We start from the raw sequence: 20,892 nt of genomic DNA, 5'->3' as shown, positions 1-20,892 counted from the left end.
CGAATCAGAAAATTTGGGCCTTTTTAATGCATTTTCCAGACAGCTGATGTGAAAGTAAGTAGAGAAGGAAGATTTAGTTCTACTCTTTCGCTGTTGACAGCTGTGATTTTCACAAACTTGCTGATCCACGACACAACGTCCAAAACCTTTGAGGAGAAGCCCCTGAAGGGCCAACGTTTGTAAAATGAACATAGTCAACTTTAACAAAGCAGCACAACACTGTGCTGAAATAAAGCCCCCCCCCCCCCCCCCCCCCCCCCCCCGACCAGCTGAAGATAGTGAAAAGCATTTTTACAAGTTTCCACAAAAACAAAAATTATGAATACATCTTTAAATGTCATTACACTGTAAAGTCAAGAGAAACAAGGACACACTTTTAAGCACAACATAGGCTTTGTTGGGAGAAAGTAGCATTCGCTGTGGATTCATGTCTGTTAATATTTAGAAGATATCATTTTTTTTTTATGAACGTCCCATGAAGTCATTTGCTGCATTCATCCTCCATGTCGTAAAGTCTGGTCTGTGAAAATGCTGTCAGACATTAAACCAGTTTACGGTCATGCTGTGGCGACACACAGAACAGCTCATTAGCATAGCATCATTGTAGCATCGGTGTGTAACAACACTGCTATCTATCTCCACATCAACACTTCCTGCTGTGAGTCCAGCAGGTTTATCCTCCACTTCTGTCTGGATCCTGTTAAAAATCGACCCCATCAGCCAAACCAGACGCTGCATGGAGGTGAAATAACAGGAGTGACTGAAGGGGGGTGGGGGGGTGGGGGTCGTGTTCTCGTGTGGTGTGTACCTGAAGAGGGGGAGCATTAAAGAAAATCACCAAGATGAGGCCTAATAAACAAATAATAAAGACGGCTAATTTAGTGCAAACATTAGCTTTGACACCTGGAACATGTACCAAAATGCTGGACAGATGGAAGAAGTGACATAAATACAACAAAAGAATTTAAGTTAAAAAAAAGATGCAAATATTTTACATGTCAACATAGCTGAGTTTAAACGGTGTGTTTATCAGTATCTAATATGCAATTTTAATTTTTATTATTATAAGTACTTTGTTTTTTTACAATTGCCTGTTGCAGTTTATAACAAAACGGCAGCTAGCAAAGAAGAGGTAGCTCCACTTAGACGAGAAAAAAAAAAGTAAATTGATTTCAAATTGACCGTATATACCGCTTTTAAAACAAATCACTTATCATATCATAACTTTAAAGTGGAATTTTAGTTAAAATACCTGTCCAAAGTCAGACTTTTACATGCAAGATGGTTGTCCATACTCTGGACAGACACTTAACCTTTTGATCAAACCTTTTCTGTCATTTGAACAAAATAAGAATTTATCACGGCCCAGTTAACAGAGCCCGTTCTGCTCGTTAAAAAGTTTTGTTTGTTTCTTCCACATGTAGCTGGGCTTGGGTAGCAACGGAGGTCCATTTGGGGCTCAGTCGTATGGTCAAGGTGCTGCGGGACCGGGCCAGCAGCTAACCTCTCAGCAGCTTCAGAGCAAGGCCGCTCTCGCCAACAGCCTGCCGCCGTTCCCTAATGAAGTCAAAGGGGCCGCTGTCACCAACATCCCAAATATGGTCAGTGCTCTTTGCACACGTCGTCGTCAAGACATATTTGGAGGAATGCTATAGAGCATTTTATTTTAGTTTATTCCCCCCATTTTTTGCCGCTTAACTTCTACAATGTTTCAGCTATTTTAATCATTCAACTATCCAAATGTTCAGCTCTTTTAGCTTTTTCCAGCTGTGACTTTTGCTCCTTCAAATCCTTGAACTTTTCAAGATATTCTAGGATTTCTAGGATTTTTGCCGCCATTGAAATACATAGAGGATCCTTGGTGCAGGAGGTCGCTGGTTTGATACCCGGCTCTGGCATTTTTCACAAACAAATCTTTGTTATTGTGGTGTTTTTACTTTATTTAAGGTCAACTTTTATCATTTCTTTCTTTTTTTTCCTTCCAATTATGACCCTTTAAGTTTCATTTTCATTCAGCAATAGCATTCAACCTGCATTTTCTTCTGGAAATGCAGCTCCTTTAACAGAAATACATGGATTTCAACAGAAGTCCATGTTTCTGCATAAATAATCAACAAGATTATTGTCTTACCAGGAAACAAACAGAGTTAAACACTGATGTTGTAAATCATTTGATATCCTGCCAAATGTTGCCTATTTGTTGGTTTATTTGCCGTCCCCCCCCCCCCCCCCCCTTTTTCTTTACACACATACATCATCTCCAACAGCAGCCACAGCAACAGGCAGCTATGCTCCCACTGGCCAACAGCGGCGGAGTGGCGGTCCCTTCGGCGGGCCCAACGGCCGATCCTGAGAAGCGCAAGCTGATCCAGCAGCAGCTGGTCCTGCTGCTCCACGCACACAAGTGCCAGCGTCGGGAGCAGGCCAATGGGGAGATGAGAGCCTGTGCTCTGCCTCACTGCCGCACCATGAAGAACGTCCTCAACCACATGACGCATTGTCAGGCTGGCAAATCCTGCCAAGGTGAGCTCCACACAGTTTGACCGGAAAACAAGAGACAACTGTTTTACTTTATCAAGAATTGATGTAGTTCATCTGATCTCGGCAGAAAGGCTCATGACGGGCTAATTGTTTGGTACTGTTGGGCAAACCATTTCTTTGTCAGAAGGGTGCGTTCATAACAGGATAGGCCAGCCACGCGTCCCACACACAAACACCAATCAGGACAAAGGAGCTTCAGAAACAAATGTCTGGAGCAGCCTGTAGAAAGTTGGCATTTTGAAGGTGGAGATACAGGAACTCCTTCCAAATAACTTGTCTCAGATTGGGAGAGTTTAATGTGTTTGTTAGCCACAGTTGCTCCAAAAACATTAATTGTTGTTCAACTGCTGACTTTTAAAGAAAATATGTTCTCAAATACACCTGATCACTTGCCTGAGATGATAGGATTGATTCATTAAAGCTGGACCGCAGAGCGAAACACACTTTATTTAAACCTTTACATTTGTTGTGAACAAAATACTTAACTTTTTTTTTAACTTTTCACTTTTGTCTCATGTTGTCCGTTTGATTTATTTGGTAATGGAGTTGAACAAAATTCCTTTGAATCCAAATTCTTCCCCCATCCCTCCAATTGTAGGGCCATGTGGAGGGATAAGAGTCTCTGAAATAGTTTTTCTTTTTTTGCTTCACGTGGCTGTGCTCTGACGCACAGAAGTACGTCATGACCTTTGGTTCTAGCATGACTTTTTAAAGTCATAAAACTGAAGTATTTTCCGAGCGCCGGCAGCTACGCGCTAACGTGGATGTCCGGGGACTATTGATGATGTCATCAAGTGGGAGTGACGTCTGAATTAGAAGACATTATTTTGGGAGGGATACATGTCGGGGTAGGGAATGAGGGAAGAATTGGGATTCTGCCATAATCTTTTGTTACCAAGTTAAGTCCTGAAGTTCAGGGTCTTACTTTTACTTGAATGTTTGATTTAGTATTGATTGGTTAATTTCAAGCAATGTCAAAAATAAAAACAAAGGGCAATAAAATACACAGATATATCAAATCTAGTAGAGGGATCATAAAGGAAAAGGATGCTACCATCTCAACAACATACGGCTTCTGATCATAAATGGACACATATGTACTTGCACATACAGTTCACACACGTGACACAGTACAGGGCTCTGTATATCTGTAACATGTACATCCGTTCTGTTGCGCCGGGTACTGGAAAAAGCCTGTTAAAACTCTTTAACTTTGGAGCTTTCATCCTCCGTAATTTTTCAAGCGTTAACGCATTTGTTGTAATACCAGCGGATTCTCAAGTGTTTACGCAATCGATGTGAATGAGCGGAGCAAAGCAAAGGCGCTTTTCCTCTGATTCCCGGGGATCGTGAATCAAACCCAGCAGACATGGTACTTAGTAGTTATGTGTGGTCATTTGCTGGAGTTATGTTTGCTCAGATACAGGGATTGCTATCCTTTCCAGTCCACTCTCAGTTCACCATCTGTTTTGATTTCTAATGTAACCTGAACTAATGAAATATTGATTTCTTTTTAACATTTTTAAATTTCCATCTTAATACCTGTTGGTCGGGGAATTCTGTAACATCAGAAATTCTGTCATTTTCTACCCCTTTATGCCATCAGTGTGGCGCGGAGCTTTTCGCGTCAACTTTTGGCCATTATGTGATACATTATGAACGTAAAGTGCTGAATAGCGGCGCAGAGCTGCTTTTCTCGCCTTCACAATCAGTTGATTGACATTGATCGCGTAAGCACCGCACTGCTGTAAAGTGTTGCAGCGTGAGGCCGCTGTTTTCAGAATCAGCAGTGATTGTGTCAACAGTTGAAGAGTTACTGTAGTTAAAAGATTGTAAAACACTGGGGAATACAGCACATTGGTTTTTTATTTCAGTAAACAGAACTTCAGTCTCATTTTTTCTAACTACAAGAAAGCCCTCAGTAGTTTTATTTTGAAAATGGGTAGCTTCACCGACACTTTATGTGGAAGATTTGTTTACTTACGCTGACGGTAACGCGGCTTTTTGGAGTTATGAACTTCCAATCCAACCTTATTCTGCTACATTACTCCACAATATTTATAAAGATGGCATGTTAGCGGTCTTGGACGTCCCAGGTACTCGTTCTCAAATTTGTGGGAGCTGTTGGCACAAAAACAGGCTAAATGTTCTGGATTACAGGTATGGAACGTCAATGTGGACGTTTTAGCATATATCATAATTCTTTTAACCTTTTTGGAACTGAGCATTGTTTGAGGGCGTCCGGCCGCGCTGCTACGACGGCAACATAACAAAACTACGTTGAAAATATTTATGCAAAACAAAGAAAAGTGTGAATTTATTGTCTTGAATTTGTACTTGTATTATCATTCAAAAACATGGGAATTGGTTCGTTTAAAACATTTGTTCTTGTATTAAAATTATACTTTAAACATCCATTCTATGTTGTAAAAACAGGTAGTTGGAACATTTTTTTGGGGTTTCCACAGCAAAATGAATCCCTTTTTTTCCTGATGGAATTTTTTATTTTTGTATGATTTTATGTCTATTGTGTAAATAAAACATAGAAAAATGACAAAATAAAGTTATTATCACATAGAGGGTGATGTGCTGATTAAAATGATACCAGGTAAGCAATTAGTCTTTCAAAATAATGTACAAAAGTAAATTCATAGTTTTAGGCTCCAAAGGGTTAAAGGATAAAACTGAAACAAGGGTAAATAATACCACAAGTGTAACTGGCATAAATCTGAAACATTTAGGAATGAGAAGCCATTTCATAGCTACAGTTGGACATAACTTAAAAATCTCATGAAAATGCTGAACTTGGTAGACATTTAATAAAAGGAGGTTGAGTTTTTTTATTTTGTGGTCACTGAAAACGACAACAAAGAAACATTTTAAATAAAAAAACTTCCCTCGTTTCCTCTGCAGTGGCTCATTGTGCATCGTCCAGACAGATCATATCCCATTGGAAAAACTGCACACGGCACGACTGTCCTGTCTGCTTGCCCTTAAAGAACGCCAGCGACAAGCGCACCCAACAGCGTGAGTAGCCGTCTCACACCAGCACACCCTGCTTGCTTTGACAGGATATTGAGGAGCCATAACGGCTAGATTGTCGGTTTTGTTGGCATTTTGAAGTCTTTTTTTTTAGAACACAAAAGTAACAAAAACATCATACAACGTGTGAAAAAAAGTTATATTGACAAAGTCCTTTCTGATAAGTGTTTCCTTTTCCGGGCTTGTTGTCACATGACTGTAGTGGCCCTCATGATATGGAAATAGCAGGGGACGCTTTGCTCTGCTTTAGCGGGCTTTTCTGCAGAACCACACCAGACAGACCAAATAACCTCCGCCACATTTTTGTGGAACTAGAACTTTCTTCTGACCCACTATTGTTATTTTTTTAGAAACTTTCATTTTTTCTGTCTTTTGTGTGTCTTTCTTTAAAGTCCCACTGATCATCTTCTCATCTATCGTCAAATCGTTCCCAGTGGTTGGTCTTTTATCCTAATTCTTTTTATTATAATTCTGCCGATGCGATTTAAGTTAAGAAATGCAGTTTAAATCTTAAATTCTTTTATAAATGTCCTCCATCATGAGAAAAATGTTACAAGAACATGTTAAAAAAAAACTTTTAATGGAGAGGGCCTTTGACACAGCGGTCTTTGCTATTTATTGCTCTTTTTATTGCTGTACTTTTTACTAATTTTATGAATGCTGAATAACATGAAAGGGGCGCAAGTTCTACTGTGGGGGAACACCGGTTATTCTTTTAGCCCGGGCTAATTTTTGTTATGCAAACTAGGATGTAGAAGATGCTAGTCCACCATCCCCTGGAGGGAAAATGCATTTATGCAACATTTTTAAAATAGTTTGAGCTCTGTCTGTATCGTGCTGATGCACCGTTTACTTGTCATGTCTGAACACTGATCATTCGTTTTACCAAACATTTTATTGTTGCTTGTTGCAGAGGAATAAACTCAGGTTTTTGTGAAATCCTAAACAATATACACCTGATGTTTTCTATTTTTTCAGTGGCGGTTTTAGGCACGGGCCATATGGGTAATTGCCCAGGGCGCCAATTTGAAGGGGAGGGGGCAGCTCAGTGCTTGAAATTTAAAAAAAAAAGTATGCGCCACTATCGGTGTTTTATCATCTGGTATATCACAGTAGGCCTGCACAATAAATCGCAAATTTATCGTTATCGCAATTTCAAGTTTTGCAACATCCATATCGCAAAAGTTGGCGAAAATCGCAATAAATTGTAAACTTTAAATGTGCTAAAACAATCGTATGGCAGCTTGAAATATTTAATGTATTGAATAAATCTCTTTTTGCATTTGTCCAATCAGATGAAGCCCTTCACATTGTTGACCAATCTGATGGAGCTTTTATGTTAGACGTTGATCTCCTGTGTAGACGAGGGTCGTTTGGAGTCTAATTTAGGGTATTTTGACTCTTATTTAAAATAAACTGTTGCAGTGAAACGGAAATATTTTTGGTTTTGCTGTTTGCTCATGTAACGCAAGTCATATCGTCATGGCAATATTGATCTCTAATATCGTACATGGCGAGTTTTCCTCATATCCTGCAGCTCTACATCACAGAGTTTGTAACTTACTCGCCCGGGGGGTAAGTAAGTGTAGAACTGCCACTGTATTTAATAGTGTAGGCAAACATAAGCAAGAGAGAGAAACTGTTGCCTCTTTCAGTTCCGTTCCAAACTCACTCTTCTGTTCTCTTCTCTAGCTATGGTGAGCTCCCCAAACCCAGGCCTTCCAAACCCCATGTCCTCGGTTGGTGTGGGGCAGCCCAGCGCCCCTGCCATCAATACCTCAGCTCCAATAGACCCCAGCTCCATGCAGAGAGCCTACGCTGCCCTTGGTTTGCCCTATAGCAGCACAGCCACCGGACAGAACCCAGCCCAGCAGGTCCCAGGACAAACGGCCGGTCCCCAGAGCTCCCAGCCTCAGCAGCAGCTTCAGCAGCAGATGAGATCCATCAATGCGATTGGTAAGAAAAATGACATCATTGCAAAAGGCTCCTTTAAAAAGTCTTTGTCTTGTTTTGGGTTTTTATTCCATTCTTGAACATTTATATTTGTAACCTCTATAGTAGGAACGGTCTGCCTGGACCTTTTTCTTTGTCCTTCACATAAAATATGTTTAATGAGTGAAATCCTTTGTTCTAGAACAAGTTTCACCGTTAACTCAAGAAATTGTCATTTTTTATGCTTTTTTATGCTAGACATCTACATTAATATCTTTTATTCGGCCTGCCAAGATGTAATACATTATATTGATCATCCATAATAATAATAATAATAATAATAATAATAAGTTTTAATTTCCCTGTAATTATGGTGTCTCCCCATACAGGGGGCTCTACAAATAAATGGACCTTTGTTTGGGTGCAGAAAGTTAGTTTCATTCATGCTGTGTTGGAAGATTTGTTGTTTTTCTGACGTTTGTGTTTTCAGAGTCAGACATTTTCTGTGTCGTAGTCTATTTTGTGTTATAGCATTTCTCCCATCTCTCCAATGGGCGCAGCATTTGTCCAAAGTTGCATTTTCCCCTGAGGGGCATCAACCAAACGGTGGAATAAGCTCCAAAATGAGAACAAAAGCCACACTTTTAAATCCAAGAACTTTTTCATCCAGATTTCATTTTATTTATTTCTCTTGTGACTTGGGCTACCGAACTCTCCACGCATCTGCTCCTGGTCCGGGTCGGCCCCCTGTGTCAGATTTTAGACCCCTTTGTGGCCCACCAGCCAAAACGTTTGCCCACCCCTGCTCTAGATGCTTACATTTGTATTTTCAGCAGGTTTTTCCTAATAAAACTCCAGATGAACTCAAAGGGATGATTTTTGAATGTGGTCTACAACCCTCTCACATCCAAGAGGGGCATCTTTAGCAGAAAACTCACTCCTTTCTTGTTGTTCCCTCATCAGAAGGATGTGAATCAATGACCCATCTGCATCGCTTAGCACGTTTGCTAAAACAAATCCTCGTATTTCTGGGAGCAGATATAAAACGGTACAACAGGAAGTGAATGCATAGAACAGAAAACTACTGGTAAAGATTGCACCAATTTGTTATTAGTGGTAAATCTAGTTGTTGGCATCTTGGTGCACAGAAATGCTTCCCTCACTGCATCTGGGATGGGGGCCCACATTCTGTGTCCTCCTGCTTTTCCAACTCCTCTCCCTTTCTGCCAGAGCTCTCCTCCTTCCGGTTAAAAGCCTCAACTTTTTTTTTTTTGTAATAAAACACAGCAAAAAAACTGTTTCTGCCATCGACTTTCAGAATCTGTTGGATTTTTGTTGAAAATATATGCATTGTTAAAAAAAAACCTGAAGGAATGCAAAGCTGTTGGTTTGAGGAAAAAATGTTTGTTTTTGTTGAGGACTAAACAGTTTTTATATATTTACAGGTAATCAGATTACTCTTGGAGGTGTGACCACGTCAGAACAGACCAATCTGCTCACCGACTCTCTTCCCAACACACTTAACAAGTTAGTTCCCGTCTCGTTTAGTAATTACTAAGGAATTTAACATAAAGGAAGCATACGTGGCTTTTGAGATTCAGTCTTTTTCTTGGCTGATAACTTTTTTTTGGACCATCGTTCAGTAACAGATGTGGAAACACTTGTAAGAGCAAACTTTCTCCTTCCAGTCAGCTGCTGTCTGATGGATCGGCTGTGGGAACGATGGGAAATCTACCCACAGCATCGCCCATCGCCTCCACAGGCTCCAGGAAGGCCTGGCATGAACACGTCACCCAGGACCTGCGCAATCACCTCGTCCACAAACTGTAAGCCCAGACCTCGGCTGTACTGACGGTGCTACTGCTGTACGGTTTCTGAAGCGCTGTGGTAAAATTCACAGATCAATATTGCTATAAACTATGTCCTTTTGTGGCAGAGTACAAGCCATATTTCCCACCCCGGATCCGGCAGCTCTGAAGGACAGACGAATGGAGAACCTGGTGGCTTATGCCCGGAAGGTAGAAGGGGACATGTACGAGTCCGCCAACAGCCGAGTAAGACGCAGGAAAACAGACGCCTTCATGAAGGCCTGACCAATATGCTTCATTCCGTCCATTGTCTTCTGTTTTCAGGACGAGTACTATCACTTCTTAGCTGAAAAAATATACAAAATCCAAAAGGAACTGGAGGAGAAGAGGCGTTCAAGGTTACAAAAGCAGATCATCAATCAGGCATCAATCACTCAGGGGACACAGCAACCCGGCGTTCCCCAAGCCCCTGCTTTGGGTGCAAGGCCGCAGAGTGAGTTGATATTTCTGACTGTAGTTGTAACAGCTGCATGGCTAAAGTTCTCCTGAACACCAGCGCACTGATGCTGCGTTTCCATTAACGCCCACTCAGCCTGGCTCAATCTGGCTGAAGGCGGTCCCACAAGGTGGCCAACTGCCCCGCTGCCTCCATTTTTAGGATTTTATATAGAAGTATATAAGGTGGACCTAAAAGTCTACTTTTTTTTCTTAAACAGACAGTACACTTTATAATCCAGAGTGTTTTCTATATGGATTAAGTCCAGTTGAGTTTACTGATGTTAAAGCGATTTTGAGAGGAGTTTGGTTTGGAGATATCGTGAATGTGCTAATACGGCTAAACGTGTCACAGGTTTGGACTGTGTTTTACTGCTTAAGTAAGGGTTAATGGCCGACAAAGTGTGCGGTTATTACTTTTTAACGCACGCCGTGGAAGCATGAACCGGTTGCTTCCGCGAAGTGCGTTAAAAAGTAATAAACGCACCCTTCGAAGGCCATTAACCCGCTCATACCATGGTCACTTACAAAAGCAATACATATTAACCAGGTTTTAGTCCTTAATTCTTGTTTTTTTTTTTTTTTTTGATTTGGATCCCTTTTCTCACAAAAAGCGGACTCCCGTAAATTCCGGACTACAAAGCGTACCCGCTTACAAGCCGCACCCACTCATTTTCACGTGTTTAACTGCTTTTAAACATACACAAGCCGCATCGGAGTAAGAGCCGCATGTATTAGGCAATATGGTAAACTTGACAAATCACGTCCTGACTCCCAAAGTAAGTGTGATTCATTACCACACTGTGGAAGGAATCAGCCTTGCCTCAGGCTCATGCATTTGAGTAAACCCACACCTGCAAAACAGCATGCACCTCTATTCTGATCACAAATTCCTCAGTTATGGTTTTTTTTATTTATTTTTTTTAGTTTTTTTTACTTATTGACAATCTAGGTATCATACATAAAATTACAAACAGTAACCATATAATCAACATTACATCCCTCAGTTATGAGGAAATTTACATCCCCGATCTCCCATTTCCCATGAGTCTTATGGGCTAAAGGCGGGGCCAACGCCCGGCTCGCCACACTGTTGTATGTGTTTAAGAATGAGCAAGAATAAGCAGTGCATGGAGGGGTGAACGGGAAAAGCTCTCGTTCCGCTTGTGTCGTGGCAGCGTTATGGGAGTAACAGGGCTGGTTAAAAAAACACACCAGTAAAATAAAGCAGCGGCGACTGAAAAGCGCGCCTCAGCGCGATACGGGCGCCTCAGCGCGGCGCGTGCGTCAGAAGTTTCCTTCCACAACAAACACTGTTGCTCCGCGGACGCCTCTGCGCTCCGCGCTCGCCCCGCGCGCTCGCCCCGCGCGCTCCCCTTCCCATCTTCTCCGACACCTCTGGCCAGGGCGGCTCCAGGGAGAGGAGCAAATCGTGTCTGTGCAGAGCAATCGGACTTAATGCTGTACGTTTTGTGTATGAGGGGCGGGTGCGTTGTTACATGTGGGAGCCATCAGACTGCCATCGGCCCCGCAGAATATGTCTCCAGCTCACACGGAGGCTGTGAGCTTTTCAATGCAAAATTCCGCTCAGTCCTTAGAAACGGTAAAAACGATCACGTGGATTTGTGTTTTCAGTCCAATAAAGGCTGATCTTATTCCAAAGCTTCATCATATTGTAGCGGCGATCTGGTGCACGTTGGGTCTAATGGCACCAAAGGATTCTGGGATGCGGCCGGGCATGCGTGTTTCGTTTTGTTGAACCATGACTGAAGTGTCCAAGACCTAGAGTCAAGTCCATGCTGTTTGGATGCTTAGTGTGTTGAAAAACAAATGACTTGTGCTTGGTGTTAGATATAGAATTCAAACCATTCACTGAGTATGAAAATACGTATTTGGCGGCCGTCAATTAAATCCATAAATTAGCCGCGTCACTGAATAAGCCGCAGGGCTGTAAGCGCAGGAAAAAAGTAGCGGCTTATAGTCCGGAAATTACGGTATATGTTACGCCGCATCACGTAACATATAGTCCGCGTCGCGCAGCACCATCAAGATTTGGCGATGTATCTATGCTGATCGTCCCGATGGGTTGAATAAAGCATCAGTTCAGAGAGAAAGTTCATCTCTAACCGCTTGTTTTTGTCCAAATGATGAAGCAAAGGGTTGTTTTAAAGAAGCCAGAGCAGTGATACAAAACATTTAAGCTAGCCGACCGAACTTCTTTTTTCACCGTGCAGTAATCAGGTTTTAATGCACACCCAGCAGCCAATCAGAATCGAGTATTCAACCGGACCATGGTTTAATACTTGTTAATATTGTGTTAATAGTATTGTGTTACTAAAAAGAGTGGCGCTTTATCGCGAACAAACAGTGCGTCCAAAAGTGTGTTTTGTGGCGTCACGTATGAACGTGGAAAACGTGATCGCCTAGTGGTTAGCGCTGCTGCAGCTTGTGTTTTTTCTCGTGCAGGAGTTTCGACTCCAGGCCATACAAACAGGTTGTTTATCTCTTTCTTTGTTAAGCAGCAGTCTTATTTTGATTGTAGTTAGTGTTTCTTGTTGCTCTTCTTCTTATTAATTTTTTTATGTGTATGCATTACATTAAGAAACGATTAAAAGGATCACAACAGGCTTTCTTTGCTGCAGGCAATAAAGAATCCCCTTTTTGTCGTCATCAGATTACCAATCCAACATGCTGTCACAACAGAAACACTGTTTAAAAATTGTGGGGGAAACATGGATGAACAATATTCGATGTACAGCGACATGTGGTCGGTTAGCCTCGTTACTAAATGAGTTTTACAGCGTTCCCTGGTGGAATCATGCAATGTTTTCCTTGGAGTTTTAAAAATACGTCGTTAAATTTCATCAGGCATAAAAAAACACAATTTTTTATTTATATGAATATCTTTTTAAAAACATCAAGAACTTTTAAACCATTCCTAATAAAATGTGACTTTGTATTTAAAAGTAAAACTGCGAGCTGCGAAAGCCTGTCACTTTATTTAACCATTACGGCGTTTTCGACGCCCGTGTGTGACACAACAAAATGACGTCTGGTATGCGATAAAACGCAGCTTCTTCTGCCCGTCTTGGGACAACACAAGACAGCGTGAATTACCTGCTACTTTAAAAGCAGCGTTCTTTACTTGATTTATGACCCTCTTCGCTTGCCTTACAGACACATCCTCATATCACTCCGCCCGTCATCTCGGTTCCAAAACACACAGGCTGTGTCCGAATACCTGCCATAACCCCGAACTACTAAAAAACTGTATAATGTAGTGCCCTGAATTCAAAAAACAATTCAGACTCCACGCTCGCTACTTTTTTTTTTTTAGACGGCGGATATGACGTCATCGATTTCACAAAGTTAAAATCTAATTAATATGAAAGTTTTGAGACAATTATTTATGAGTCCACTGTCTCCCGATAATAATGTTGATGATTTATTAAAAAAATATATTTACATACATTATTTTGGAAACGAATGTTCCACCGCAATGCATTGTGGTCTATATTCGCCGTTCGAGTGAGCATCAATGTTTTTCGCAGGGAAATTTCTAGGTGACTGGATTTTGGAATTGTAGATTCAGAAAGCACCAGAAAATGGAGAACGCGCTATAGAGTGAGTAGTGAAGGAATTGGGACACCACCAGGTCATTATCCCAATGTTTACATGTCACAGTGTCAAACTTTCTTTTATTCCTACGCTGTGCTTTCATTTAAATCCAGTGGTGGGTGTTTGTTTTGCCTGCTTTGCCCGCGTTGAGGTGGTACTCGAGTACAGAGCAAAAAGGAGGAAGACTGAGGCAAAGGAGTTGAAGCGGCTAATGGAAATGCAGCATTAGTGGTGTTACCCTCCTGCCTGCAGCTCTGTAGCCCCGGTGTGACGGGAACCTGTTGTGTTTACATCTCTGCTCTTGAATTGCAGATGGACCCGGTTCTCTACCAAACATTCCAAATCCAATCATAAATCGCATGCAGGTCTCACAAGGTACTGGCTTTGTTTCTCATGTCCCCTACAGCTGAACACTTTTAAAACTTGAGCTCATTTTTATTTATTTAGTTCATTCTCGTTGTTTTAATGACCAAAAACGTGTGTTTTGATATCCTTTACACAAATGTACCACATTTCCCGTATTTATGATTAAGTATTTAGTTATGATGACCCCCAACTCACACCATCCATCATGTGGTTGCTGGAGCCCATCCCAGCTACCATTGGGATATGCCTGAACAGTTCATCACGGGTGATGTGAACCCATGAGAAGGATGTCTTTGGACCCACACATGCACGGAGAGAACATGCAAACAGGAAGCACCCAGATGGGATTTGAACCAGGGCCTTCCTACTGTGAGGCGAGACGCTAATCACTGTGAACCATGCAGCCCCGTGAAATAGAGCTGCTTCTGTCAAATCTGTGTCACGGCCTCCCAGTGCTGACACGTGTGTTCAAAGTACTACCCGACCTTTTATTTTTAAGGGTTTAAAATAGGATTTTATTATTCAGAAACTGACATTCTGACTGTTGGTTTTCTTCAGTGCTGCGTTTGTCAGGCCCTCGTGTTTTTAGCAGTAAGAGCATGTTTAAAGGGACAGGATTTAGCAGCAGAGACGGAGCTTTATTTTGAAAGGAATCTTTGTGTTTGCTAAGTCCTGTTTTTGGATGAGCACTTTTCCCTTAGATTTAAAAAAATAGATATTGTTTTCTGTCTTCTTTACTGTTAGGTTAAATAATACATTATTGAAATAACTTTTCTGCTTGAATTACTGGAACTTAGTAAATGATATTTAATATAATGCCTATAAGGAGGAAGAGCAGACAGAACACAGACACGAGGTGCCTTTGGTGTTCTTTTTCTATCATTCAGTTCTTAGTTTAAATGTCTCATTCTTATCTAAACCAGAACATTAGAGCCTCCACTGCCGTCTTCATCTCATGCTTAATGTTCTTTTTTTCTCCTTCAGGAGTTAACCAGTTCAACCACTTGGCCATGACGAACCAGATGACTCCGGCACAAATGGGACCCCGAGCTGCCTCCCCAATGAACCACCCACAGCAAATGAACCTGAGCTCCGTTCCACAGGTGAGGCCTCAGTCCCTATGTGGGGGGGTGGGGGTGGGGGCTAAAAAGAGGCAAACCTGTACGGGACGAACAGGTGGTCTATGAGAAACATGAAGGTCGTACAGCGCTCCATAATCCTGTAGAGAGAAAATGTTGGTGGACATTCTTCTACATTGATGCTGCAGCCACAGATCACAGAGGACACTTCTGCAACACGTAGGTACAGCATCACCTGTACGTCCCAAATGCCTTTGACTTCCTTTATCCTCACCGATACTTCACAATACACTCACTACACACACGACAATGGTACGATCCGTTTTCATGACGTCCCTTAAGGTAGTAAACATGCCTCAAGGGACCTGCAAAACTGAGCTCCCCTTAAGATGCAGCTGCTCCTCTATATGACCCCCCACGGACTCGGAAGACCCAACCAGTCCTTAGTCACATGCCCCCATAAGGGCCATGTGACTAAGGCCTAAGAAAGCAAAGGAGGGATGGCGGACTGTGAGTGAATAACATGAGCCAGTTCCATTCAATTTGGTTTTCAGATTGCTGCTCGATGTTTTGGGGACGAAATAATTTAAATTTTAAGAGATTCTGTGCAAATTTTGCACTTTAAAAAAACCCTTTTATTCATAAACATCCAAAACAACCTGAAGGAGTTTCAGTTTATTTCTGCCTGAGGGGAAATCAGACATGAAGACAGTTTGCTGTAGCTGCTGTTTGAGCGGCCGCCTCATCGCTCTGCTTTGTCTTCTTGAAGATGGGCATGTCTCCCTCAAGAATGCCTCAGGCCCAGGGCTTGATGGCCGGACACAACAACATGGTGGGGCAGACGGCCAGCCAGGGGCAGTTCATGACTCAGACTCAGTTTCCTCCCGGATCGGGGGCGTCGGGGGCCATGAGCGTCGCTGCAGGGCCCGGTATGGGCCAGCCGCCAGCACAGGCGGCCATCACCCAGGTGAGATGTGCGGCCCGGAGCGAGGAACCGGTGGGGTTCCTCTGCTGTTACGGTTCTTTTCTAGAATTGCTGCGAAATCGTGAAGATGTGAAGTAATTGATGAGGAGCTGAAGCTCCGTTAACCCGTCACACCTCACACTAACCTCCTTTACTGGATCACAGCGTGCTCTGAAACCCCAATGAGTTGTTGTCTGTTTGACTGTGTTGTGTGTTTGTCTGCTTGTCTTGTCTTTGTCGACCTGGTGTGTGTGTGTGTGTGTCCCTCTCTCCAGCAGCAGCAGCAGAGCGCTAACCTCCCCATCAATGCTCTTGGCCCCCCACTCAGCTCCCAGCTAGCCTCTTCCCAAACCCCCTTGCACTCCACACCTCCGCCAGCTGCCGGGGGGGCCACTAACCCGCCGCATCCCCAACCCTCCAGTCGCAGCTCCACCCCCACCCTCCCCGGCTGCGCCCCAGCGCCGGTCCAGGGTGCCACCCCGCCCTGCCCCACTCAACCCCAACCCCAGGCGGAGCTCTCTGCAGCAGCACAGACGCAGCAGCCCCTACCACAGCCCCCCACCACGCCGGTGAGACAGAGCCCCTCCGCATGCCCTCCCATGTACCCCCCCCCCCACCAGTGCAAACTCCCATCTTTATTGCCACCTTCCAACCCCTCCCATTCAGTAGCTGCATCTTCATCACTTCCCTCATCAGGGGATGTTCACATGCATATGTTTGTGTACATGCGTGCTGAAGCAGAGGCCGTGCACGGGGAGAGGACAGTTCAGACCGTGGGCATAACCTTTGACCTGCTCTGTGTCACAGCTGTCCCAGCCCGGGGCCAGCCTGGACAACCGCGTGCCCACGCCTGCCTCCGCGGCGAGCGCGGACCTCCACTCTCAGCACGCCGCGGCAGACTTACCTGTCCAGGAGGTCAAGACGGAAACGCAGCACGGACAGCAGGAGTTTGAGGCTGCTGGCATGAAAACTGAAGCCAAAATGGAGGTAAAGAAAAGGACATTTCTACTCAGACTCAAGGTTTTACCATCAAAGGCAAACGGGAGAGTCTAGAATCCACGCATTCCTCGGTGACCCGTGGAAAACAAAAATGAACTGCATGTGTGTTTCATTCATCGTCTCTTTGTCTGCAGACTGAAGATGACTCCACTTCAAGTTCCGTGAAAAAAGAAGAGCAGGAGGTGAAGGACGAGCAAATGGAGGTGGAGGAGAAAAAGCTGGTGATGAAGAAGGAGCCGAAAGACGAGGAGGAGAGTGGAAGTAACGGAACGAGCTCCTCCTCCCCCACCCAGTTCAGACGAAAAAGTGAGTCAAAGCAGACCTTTAGCTCCTCCCCCTACATATCGTATCATCCTGGATGGTGTGTGCGTCTGCTTGCTGGATGTGTGTGCTTGCGTGTCTGTCCGTGTGCATTTATATGAGTGTGTGTGTGTTTGTGTGCATAAGTGTGCTTGCATGTCTGTACTTGTGTGTGCATGCATGTGTGTCTGTGTGTGTGTGCTCATGGTTGTGTGTCTGTGTGTGTGTGCTCATGGTTGTGTGTCTGTGTGCTCATGGTTGTGTGTGTGCTCATGGTTGTGTGTCTGTGTGTGTGTGTGTGTGCTCATGGTTGTCTGTGTGCTCATGGTTGTGTGTGTCTGTGTGTGTGTGCTCATGATTGTGTGCATGCATGTGTCTGTGTGTGTGTGCTCATGGTTGTCTGTGTGGTCATGGTTGTGTGTGTCTGTGTGTGTGCTCAGGGTTGTGTGTGTGAAATGCGATTATTTAGAAGGTTTTCTTGGATTAGCTGGCCGTTAACGGGCAGAATTCCCGGTTCCACACGTGGAATGACTGTAACCAGTAGCCTGAAATTCCTTGCCGTCCTGCTCCATCATTCCACGTTTCTTCTCCTCTTTCAGTATTTAAACCAGAGGAGCTGCGTCAGACTCTGATGCCGACGCTGGAGTCTCTCTACAGGCAGGATCCCGAGTCTCTGCCTTTCCGACAGCCTGTAGACCCCATGCTGCTGGGTATTCCTGTAGGTATATTGGAGGTTTCTACACACCTGCTAAAACTGCCAGGTTTAGTCCGTTGCCCTGTTTGAACTGTTTAAATGCCTGAACAGGGATTGAACAGCTAATGTGCAGTTTTGGCTACAGCTGTAGGTCAAATGGAGTTTTCACTTCCGTCTCAACGTTTTGTTCGTTTTTTGGCGCTGCCTCTTTTGTCCAGGACTACTTTGACATAGTGAAGAACCCAATAGACCTGTCCACAATAAAGCGCAAGCTGGACACGGGGCAGTACCAAGAACCCTGGCAGTATGTGGACGATGTGTGGCTGATGTTCAACAACGCCTGGCTCTACAACCGAAAGACCTCCCGGGTCTACAAGTACTGCTCCAAGCTGGCAGAAGTCTTCGAGTCGGAGATCGACCCGGTCATGCAAAGTCTGGGCTACTGCTGTGGAAGGAAGGTTTGTTGAGGAGCGCCGACATTTTCATGTTAGCTTGAACATTTTATGTAACCCGCACTGATCCTGGAATGCAGTTCTCACTTTCAACACCATTTTTGAAAGACACCCCCCCCCACCCCCCCCCAATGAAAACGGTCTTCTGGTGCCTTCTTTCTGATGATGGAGGATTTTATAAAGAAAATTAAGCTTAAATTCCATTTCTGATTATTCCTTTACTCACAGTGTTGTGAGTCAGGAGCAGACGAAAAAAAGCTGCTTGATGCTCCGCCCCCTTTCTGATGCAGACCAACAGATCCATGAACCTCTCTGTTTTCCTGGTCTGAGCTGGAATCTGGATCAGAACTGGACGGCTGGATAGACCTGATACTGCTGCCGTTTTTGTTGCACCGCTAACGTTAGGTTGGGGGTGTGGGGGCTGTAAGCTAGTGGGAGAGAGTGAAATCAAAGTAATGATGGGAAATGAGGCACGCTTGCTCTGTGCTAACAGTTCCACCCACAACTCAGAGATGAATTTCTGATGAACTCTTACAGCTCTGCAGAACTATAGCTGTGTCCTAATTCCCACCCTAACCCCTATATAGTGAACTCTATATAGTGAACTCTATTTAGTGAACTCTATATAGTGAACTCTATATAGAGCACTATATAGGGCTCTATATAGAGTTCACTATATAGTGAACTCTATATAGAGCCCTATATAGTGCCGTTCAATATTTCTTTTAGCCTGCATTCGTTTTCTAATGTTCTTCTCGCTTTCAGGACATTTTTTAACAAAAATTGCCATCAGAAAGTTATTCTTACATTGTAATCATCCAGCTTTTTCTTGTACGCTCATGGAATATACTAGCCTAACTTTACAAAAAGTGAAGAAAGGAACGTTTGAATGATTATTGATGACATTAGTTGTATTTTGTTTTGAGGTCTGAATCCTTTCCTCTGGTGTCTGCAGTACGAGTTCTCCCCTCAAACCCTCTGTTGCTATGGAAAGCAGCTGTGCACCATCCCCACTGGAGGCACCTACTACAGCTACCAGAACAGGTACGTGCACGGTACCATGCTGTCATGATGCTCTCAACTCTAAGAAGTTCAGTTTGTAAATACAAGAAGAACAATTCCTGTGTAGCTTTGCAGTTCAATAAAAATATTTAGAGGTTTTATACTTTGACAGATGCCTTTAAAGTGGAGATTTCAGTCGTATCCCATCAAAAAAAAAAAAAAAAAGTAAAAGGTTTCATTTTCTCCATGTGTAGATTGTTGCTGATGATGTTACTTTGCGCCCCCTGGTGGTTGAATCGTGCAGCTGCCACCTCTTAAGCAGAAAAGAAGCTTTTGCCCACATAGCATTTCTTTTGCAGTGTGAGTTTAGGGCTTCTGTTATTGAGAAAAGGTGTTGAGTACTCTGTTTTTCCATTGCACTCATTAATAAAAGTACTTTATGTGTTTCTTATAGATACCATTTCTGTGAAAAATGCTTCAATGACATCCAGGGGGACAGTGTGACTTTAGGAGACGATCCTGCTCAACCACAGACGTACGTACAAAGAAGTGGGATTATTTAAACAAACGAAAGTTTAGATACTTCTGTCTGATCATCTGTAGGGCTTTTTGTATCACTTTGACACATTTTTCTGTAATTAATTTTAGATATTTGAAGCATTGATCTGAACTACTGACTTTCTTGAGCTAACTGTTATTTTGTATTAAATATCAAATGGAACATCAGTTAAACACTAAGATTTTTCATTTTAAATGTGCTCTAGGATGATATCAAAGGATCAGTTTGAACGTAAGAAGAACGATGTGCTGGATCCTGAACCGTAAGTAGACGCCAAGTGTAGGGAAGTCTTGCTTTTAGAAAACCCGGTTCTTATGTGTGTCTAGGTGTTTTTTAAAGTCTCACTGCCATCATCGTCTGATCCGTTTTCTTCTCAGTGGTCTTTTCATCCTGATGATGCCGTTAGAAATTCAATTTTAAACTGAATTTTCTGTTGGCCAATAAATCACTAAACAAACGTTATCGCAAATATCAAGCTGTGCGAAAAGCAAAAAACTTGCACGATAGCTGTTGTTGTGTCCATGAACTCCAGAAACTCTGCTGTGACGTCTCTTCAACACCTCTAATAAATATGTACAGCTGTATGCATCTGTGATGTTGGTGCTTTCATCAATGGTGACTGAAAATGCAGTAAATGTCTGGATTTCTTCATTTGGCGTCCAAGTCTCCTCAGAGATGTTGGATCTGATCGTAATCCTTGACAGACTCATGTTGGCAAAGGTCGTCTGCTATTTGGAAACAACCCTTCTGCAGTCTGTAGCATTTTTCCATAAGTTCACCATCTGAAAATGGTTTGGATGTTTGCTCCAACTTGTCTGCAGTCAGGTGTCTGTCACTGCTCCATCACTGATGTCACGGCTGCAGTAAATGCAGACGGTTGTTCCTCAGTCCAGATAATAGTTGGTAAATCTTCTCTTTTCTTAACTGCAAATGGTGACACTTTTCTTTATGGAGAGTCTCATAGTGGTGCTGAATGTTATATTCTTTGAGCAGCTGTTGATGTCATACCAAGCATGCAGGTTTTGCATTCAACTCTGTGAA

At 43.2% G+C, this 20,892-nt stretch overlaps 1 protein-coding gene across 7 annotated transcripts in view; it reads left to right on the top strand.

Annotated features, from left to right (window-relative positions):
- Nucleotides 1-20,892, top strand: part of crebbpa (CREB binding lysine acetyltransferase a) — a 42,956-nt gene that overhangs the window by 11,559 nt on the left and 10,505 nt on the right. Inside the window, exons 3-21 of one of the 7 annotated variants that reach the window (XM_023961014.2) lie at nucleotides 1,425-1,601; nucleotides 2,268-2,523; nucleotides 5,455-5,568; nucleotides 7,276-7,539; nucleotides 8,961-9,042; nucleotides 9,204-9,341; nucleotides 9,452-9,569; nucleotides 9,648-9,816; nucleotides 13,749-13,811; nucleotides 14,787-14,905; nucleotides 15,651-15,848; nucleotides 16,124-16,414; nucleotides 16,653-16,832; nucleotides 16,979-17,150; nucleotides 17,744-17,862; nucleotides 18,057-18,296; nucleotides 19,246-19,334; nucleotides 19,747-19,827; nucleotides 20,057-20,113. In XM_023961014.2, coding sequence (XP_023816782.1) covers nucleotides 1,425-1,601; nucleotides 2,268-2,523; nucleotides 5,455-5,568; nucleotides 7,276-7,539; nucleotides 8,961-9,042; nucleotides 9,204-9,341; nucleotides 9,452-9,569; nucleotides 9,648-9,816; nucleotides 13,749-13,811; nucleotides 14,787-14,905; nucleotides 15,651-15,848; nucleotides 16,124-16,414; nucleotides 16,653-16,832; nucleotides 16,979-17,150; nucleotides 17,744-17,862; nucleotides 18,057-18,296; nucleotides 19,246-19,334; nucleotides 19,747-19,827; nucleotides 20,057-20,113 — 2,927 coding nt within the window. Of the gene's footprint in view, nucleotides 1-1,424; nucleotides 1,602-2,267; nucleotides 2,524-5,454; nucleotides 5,569-7,275; nucleotides 7,540-8,960; nucleotides 9,043-9,203; nucleotides 9,342-9,451; nucleotides 9,570-9,647; nucleotides 9,817-13,748; nucleotides 13,812-14,786; nucleotides 14,906-15,650; nucleotides 15,849-16,120; nucleotides 16,415-16,652; nucleotides 16,833-16,978; nucleotides 17,151-17,743; nucleotides 17,863-18,056; nucleotides 18,297-19,245; nucleotides 19,335-19,746; nucleotides 19,828-20,056; nucleotides 20,114-20,892 lie in introns of all 7 variants that reach the window. The other 6 variants (XM_023961013.2, XM_023961018.2, XM_078949281.1 and 3 more) reach the window with 6 other exon arrangements.

This window comes from Oryzias latipes, chromosome 1, assembly GCF_053564925.1.
Source record: "Oryzias latipes strain Hd-rR chromosome 1, Olatipes_Hd-rR_3.1".
Taxonomy (NCBI): Eukaryota; Metazoa; Chordata; class Actinopteri; order Beloniformes; family Adrianichthyidae; genus Oryzias; species Oryzias latipes.
This window is presented reverse-complemented; position numbering and strand designations above follow the sequence as displayed.